This window comes from Musa acuminata, chromosome BXJ2-9 (assembly GCF_036884655.1).
Source record: "Musa acuminata AAA Group cultivar baxijiao chromosome BXJ2-9, Cavendish_Baxijiao_AAA, whole genome shotgun sequence".
Classification (NCBI taxonomy): domain Eukaryota; kingdom Viridiplantae; phylum Streptophyta; class Magnoliopsida; order Zingiberales; family Musaceae; genus Musa; species Musa acuminata.
In genome coordinates this window covers 16,516,825-16,522,963 of record NC_088346.1, presented here as the reverse complement: position 1 = coordinate 16,522,963, position 6,139 = coordinate 16,516,825, and the positions used below count along the sequence as shown (strand labels likewise).

General features: G+C 39.6%; 1 protein-coding gene across 1 annotated transcript; it reads left to right on the top strand.

Annotated features, from left to right (window-relative positions):
* The first annotated feature begins 358 nt into the window (after positions 1-358).
* On the top strand, positions 359-5,007 carry LOC135623272 (alpha-dioxygenase PIOX-like). The gene is made up of 10 exons (XM_065126055.1): positions 359-517; positions 604-864; positions 943-1,092; positions 2,599-2,732; positions 3,132-3,345; positions 3,465-3,610; positions 3,703-3,930; positions 4,036-4,238; positions 4,327-4,570; positions 4,652-5,007. The coding sequence occupies exons 1-10, from the start codon at positions 428-430 to the stop codon at positions 4,875-4,877; spliced, it is 1,896 nt and encodes a 631-aa protein (XP_064982127.1). The 5' UTR covers positions 359-427; the 3' UTR covers positions 4,878-5,007.
* Positions 5,008-6,139: the final 1,132 nt, after the last annotated feature.

Sequence of the window (6,139 nt, the reverse complement as noted above, 5' to 3'; positions counted from 1 at the left end):
TGTTTTGAGCTCGTCGAGTCGTGTCTGGCAGGCTGTCCAACTTCGATAGGACACAGTTCATGATCACGTGTTCCAACATGCAGTTCTATCATCCTCTGCACATCTATGAATGATGCCCCGTCAATTCCAATCTTTATCCTCCAGCCAAAAGCTTAAGCAGACCCAGTAATGTGTCTTCCTCTTTTGCATCGAACATTGCCAAGTGGGTGTTGACGACACTACACCTTCTCATGTCTCCCATGTTTTCCTTGTTACAGCAGCTTTTTTGAGCTCGTCGAGTCGTTTCTGTCAGGCGGTCCAGCTTCGATAGATTACAATTCATGATCACGTGTTCCAACCTGCAGTCTATCATCCTCTGCACATCTATAAATGATGTCCCGTTTATTCCAATCTTTATCCTCCGGCCAAAGCTTCAGCAGAACCAGTCATGTGTCTTCCTCTCTTGCATCCCTTTATTCACCCAGACTTCCATGATGTCTTTGAAACAATGCCATTTGGTGACAAGCTTAGCTTCCTGGTAATGATCGACCGACACCCATGAAACTCCATCTCTAGCTAATCTTGTGCTCATCGAGTGAGACTGTTCCTCTTCTTGTCTTGCAGTACGTTCATGCCTTGGACAAGCTAAAGCTGTGGCATAAGTTGCCGGTGTTCCTAGGGTTGACGTACCTGCAGCAACGTCGAACTCTGCATGAGAAGTACAGCCTCCTCAACGTGGGAATTCCCGATAGGACTCCGTTCAACCCCGACGACTACGCCTATAGAACCGACGACGGGGAGTACAATGACCCGGAGAACAGTCAGGCTGGGAGCCAGAATACCTTCTTCGGGAGGAACATGCCACCCATGGAACAGAATAACCATGTGAGTGTTTCCTGATGATTCCTTGGACTTGGTGCCCAAACCTGCCGTTGTGAGATTGATGTGGATGTGTATGTGCAGCTCATGAACCCCGATCCAGCGGTCGTGGCCACCAAACTTCTAGCTCGGAGGACGTACAAAGACACAGGCAAACAGTTCAACCTGATTGCAGCTTCATGGATACAGTTCATGGTGCACGACTGGATCGATCACCTGGAGGATACTGAGCAGGTACAAGCAGGAGCTGCTTCGCTGAGAAACATCCATCTCGCTTGATGGAACTTAGGACACATGCAGTCGATATATATATATATATATATCTCGAGTACGAGATTCTACTTTAACCCTTAGGGAGTCATAACATAAACTGGACTAATTACCAAGGATCATTCATGAATCTCCAATTGAATTCGTGGTGCAAGAGGCTGAGAGTTGGATAATAAGCCCACCTATACATATCATCAATTTATGCTTAGACAAAATCGATTATTTGGATCATTAACTAAAACGGTCTGGATCATATATACTTTCACATGGATGCTTTTATACCATTTATTTAGTTTTGGTATCGCAATGATAAAATATGACTAAATTATAGTTATGACTTTTGGTCTTTAGATTTTTTAATGTCATATATGACGTACAGTTTTTTGAGATGGAAGAATTAGTGTTCAATTCTAATCAACTACTGGAATGACTTCAAGATGAAGAGGAGCACCCTATTTGTTTGTTTCTTTCCTTTCCTTGAATCTCTCTCCCTTTCTCTTTTTGCTACTCTTTCTTCTATTTCCTCATACTTTAAAGATTTATTTTCAGTTTATTCCTTATGAAAATGAAAGGATGCCATTCCTTTCGCTAAATAAAATTCCAAAGATCAGTCTTACTTTGAGCAGATAGTTTAGACTTTTCTTTGCCAATGTTTTCCTTATAGAAATTAACAAAATTATATAGATCAATCATGTAAATATATGTTCATTACAATATCTGGAATTAGGTTTTCACTTTCATGTTTTTCTTTCTTTCTTTACATGTGATTTATACCAAGAACTTCTTTTTTCTTTACAAAGGGTAAGTGAAGAATATGTGATTCAAAGAGCTTACGAAACATAATCAAAGTCTTTACCAACTAAGCAACCTGAAACCTTTAAAATTATGTCAAGGACTTGTATGTATATCAAAGGGTAAGTGAGGAAGGTAAAATTTGAACATATAATCTTACGATATACTGTCAAGTCTTTACCAACTAGACTAACTAATACCTTCAAAATTATATCAAGGACTTGTATGTGTCGTAACATCTTTGAGTTTTCTTTCCTTTTTATTTTCTTTTTATTATGGCTTACAAAATTATATCAATGATATGTAATAAGTATCATGGAAAAACCAATGGCTAATAAGAAACTGTGTTTTGGAGTACCAAAGAAAAGAAAACTCGGATCCTCTACCATACAACATATCCATTCTAGCCACCTCTGCATCCATCACACTTGAAACGGTTATCGTATCTGGTTGAATACAATCGACTGACTCTCTTCAATCTTTTAGTAATACGAGATTAATTCTTAGCTCATCTCATACTCTATACATAAATAGCATGCATACGTCAACTTGTTCACAAAGCACAGTTTATGATGGAAAAGATGAAAAAAGAAGGAAAAAAAGAAAAGATTGGAAGCACTATGATTTCTTTGTTGTTGGCCAATGTGAATTATTCATTCAGTAAACACCTTCACACAGGTAGTACTCCCTTCTCCTTCGCTGGTCGCGCACGAATGCCCATTGAAGTCATTCAGGTTCTACAGAACAAAGGAGGTCCCCATAGGTGGTGAAGGCATTGAGACAGGCCACCTAAACATCCGAACTTCCTGGTGGTATGTACTCCCCTGCGATCGATTTGCTAAGTGCATGATCTGAGTAGTGTAACGCACCATATGACGTTATCATCTAATCAACTGCAGATAACTTCAATTCGCTGATTCATAGGGTTCCTTAATTGGTCTGTTCCAAAATATATTGGACTACACGAGAGGTCACTAATAGGGTGATACAATTTCTCATTCTCTATCTTCGTCAGTTTGATCGAAGAAGCACACGAAGGAAAAGAATGAAAAGGAAATCACAATTAATATCACCCCAAAACCTTTTTCTTTGAACGTAGAGATTGCAAATGAATCAAAAGCAGCAGCCCGTAATGCATACTCATCCAATTATATTCTTGTATCCACCTTGTATTTGTTACTTGTAGTACTCCTATAATGGAATGCCTGTAGGGATGGAAGTGCTATATATGGAAGCGAAGGCAAAAAGGAGGCGAAGGTGAGGACGCGTGTCGATGGAAAATTGAAGATAGGGGACAATGATCTTCTTCAACATGAGGTTAATGGAATCGCAATATCCGGCGACATTCGTAATAGCTGGGCTGGAGTTTCTACTTTGCAAGCTCTTTTTGTCAAGGAACACAACGCTGTTTGCGATGCCCTAAAGGCTAGTAATGCGTATCTCCAAGTTCATCTGTTTTTTTTTTTTTTGCATGTCTCCGAGGGCGAGCCTTGACTTGACATCACGGTAAGATTACTTTTTTACCATGCATGTTTGTCGTTCAGGAGGAATATCCTGATCTCAACGATGAAGAGTTGTTTCGGTACGCAAGACTTGTAACATCTGCAGTCATTGCGAAAATTCACACCATTGATTGGACAGTGGAGCTCCTTAAAACTCATACCCTGAATGCTGCCATGCATGCCAACTGGTAGGCACGGATTAATACTATTATACCATATGCTTACTGAGACATCCACTTCTCTACCAAGTTCATGATTGGTTTCTTCTCTTTTTCTGTAGGTACGGCTTGTTGGGGAAGAAGATTAAAGACACCTTTGGGCACATAGGAGGTCCTGCTCTTGGAGGACTAGTTGGACTTAAGAAACCTAATAACCATGGAGTTCCCTACTCCTTGACCGAAGAGTTCACTAGTGTTTACAGAATGCACTCGCTCCTTCCAGATTCTCTTAAGCTTAGGAACATCAATACCAATCCTGGGCCAAATAAATCTCCTGAATACCTCAAAGAGTATCTCCATCTCCCCCCTTGTTTATATATATATATATATATGTGTGTGTGTATACATATAATTGTATATAATCTTGTCTCCATCTTCATTGATTCTCTAAACAGTGTCAAGATGGAGGAGCTAGTTGGCATAACAGGTGAATCCACGTTGAACGAGATTGGTTTTGAAAGGCAGGTTGTGTCGATGGGCCACCAAGCATGTGGAGCTCTTGAGCTGTGGAACTACCCTTTCTTCTTCAGGGATCTTATCGCACAAAACGTCGATGGAACCGAAAGACCAGATCATGTAGACATGCCTGTTCTTGAAAGTACGTTCACCGTAGGTTGGCATGCGTTTTGCTTCATGTTCATATACTAGTCAGTAAGCTGACATGTTCCTTCCGATCGTTCAAACAGTATACCGCGACCGAGAGAGGAAGATTCCACGGTACAATCAATTCCGAAGGAAACTGATGATGATCCCAATTTCCAAATGGGAGGATTTGACTGATGACAAGGAAGCAATTGAAACCATAAGAGAAATATATGGAGATGACGTAGAGAAGTTAGATCTTCTTGTGGGTCTGATGGCGGAGAAGAAGATCAAAGGGTTCGCCATCAGCGAAACTGCTTTCTTCATCTTTATCATAATGGCATCAAGGTACAGTCCCAGGATTAATACTGCATGCATCTTCTTATTAAGTTATGCTTCACCCCATCTTCTTGTTTCACTCTGGAGCAGGAGACTGGAAGCTGATCGTTTCTTCACGAGCTATTTCAATGAGAAGACGTACACCAAGAGGGGGTTCAAGTGGGTGAACACCACAGAAAGCTTAAGAGATGTTCTCCTGCGCCATTACCCTCATACTGTTTCCAAATGGATGAACTCCACCAGTGCATTCTCCGTGTGGGATGCTCCACCTAATTCCTTCAATCCCATTCCGCTGCTTCTACGGTTCCCAAGTTAAGCGCCAGTAGTGAAGTGAGGATTCGTGTGCGTCAAGTTGCTGCATCCGTGTTTAATTCCCATTTGTGAACTCATGAACTCGTCATCGTTCCTTTGATTGATTCATCTAAACAATAAAGTGTATTCCTTCATGTCTGCTTGATCCTCTAGTTTGTTCTCTTAGTTACTTGATTTATGATCCCCTTTATTTATATTTTTACGTCGTTCATTACAGAAAATATAATGTCATAGTCAGTTCTGTTTCACAAATTGTTACTAGCAAACTTAACATACAATTCATCCAGTAATTAACAGATAAAAAGGAAAACTAGAATCTTCAGATCAGAATTTAAATGATCTTTTAAATGTTTACAAAGAGACAAATCCTGATCTCTTGATTACCAAGATATTTCTTTAAAAATAAATTTGAAAATTGGATGTCGCAGCTTCTTTAAGTCTGTCACAAATCATTTATACTTCTGATTAAACATCCGAAATTTATAGTTGTCAATAACTAGAGAATTTTCCCTCAAAGCTCCTCACATTTGGTACTAAATTTTGTTATTCATAAACAGGTTTAATTAAATGCATTATTGATAAACATGTTTAATAAAATATCCTGAGAGGCTTGGAAATTAGAAAAAATTATAACTTCTAATAGTCACTAAACCTTTTTCGGGACTCGATCGGTAATGCGGCCAAGTCTTAAATGGGTGAATGGTTAATGGGGGTACTTAAGGAACTCCCATTAGGAGCCATCGGATCACTTGAGCTCCTGATCTTAGTTTACGTGGCACGATTCATATCCTTGTAACCACTTCCCTCTTTCGAGTGCACGACTCAGGAAGCGTATTACCCAGTTCGTCTTCTTGGTCCTCCTTCGACGTTCCCCCTTCTCTTTCCCTAGCCTTGCTCGAAGCCCTACGTATCCCCAATTATGTCCCATACATTTTTGTCGTGGATTAGAGTCGAGGAATTGGTCGAGGTTGCATCGAGAATTTCAGTGCCTCACCAGAAGGTAAAGTGATCCCTCATCGATCACTCCCTATTCAATAATTCCTTTCTTCCATTCTTCTCAAGAAACGATTGTTAATGTAATTTTGAATATGTTTTGTTTCTTTTGCTATTCTATCATGCCTTGTGTTTGATATGAGTCAGCTTCGTGCATATAATTAGATCCAAATTCTTGAGGTTCTTAGAATTAAATAACTAAAGTTTAAGATAATAAAAATAAAATGTTTTTCGAATAGACTTTATGGTTTGCTTTTATTTATCTATTTTAGT

Excerpts from the sequence above, each read along its gene's own strand:
- LOC135623272 (XM_065126055.1), top strand. The coding sequence starts at position 428 with ATGTGTCTTCCTCTCTTGCATCCCTTTATTCACCCAGACTTCCATGAT. Across the intron at positions 3,346-3,464 it reads CTGTTTGCGATGCCCTAAAG|GAGGAATATCCTGATCTCAA; the intron begins GCTAGTAATGCG and ends TTTGTCGTTCAG. Across the intron at positions 3,931-4,035 it reads TCTCCTGAATACCTCAAAGA|TGTCAAGATGGAGGAGCTAG; the intron begins GTATCTCCATCT and ends TTCTCTAAACAG.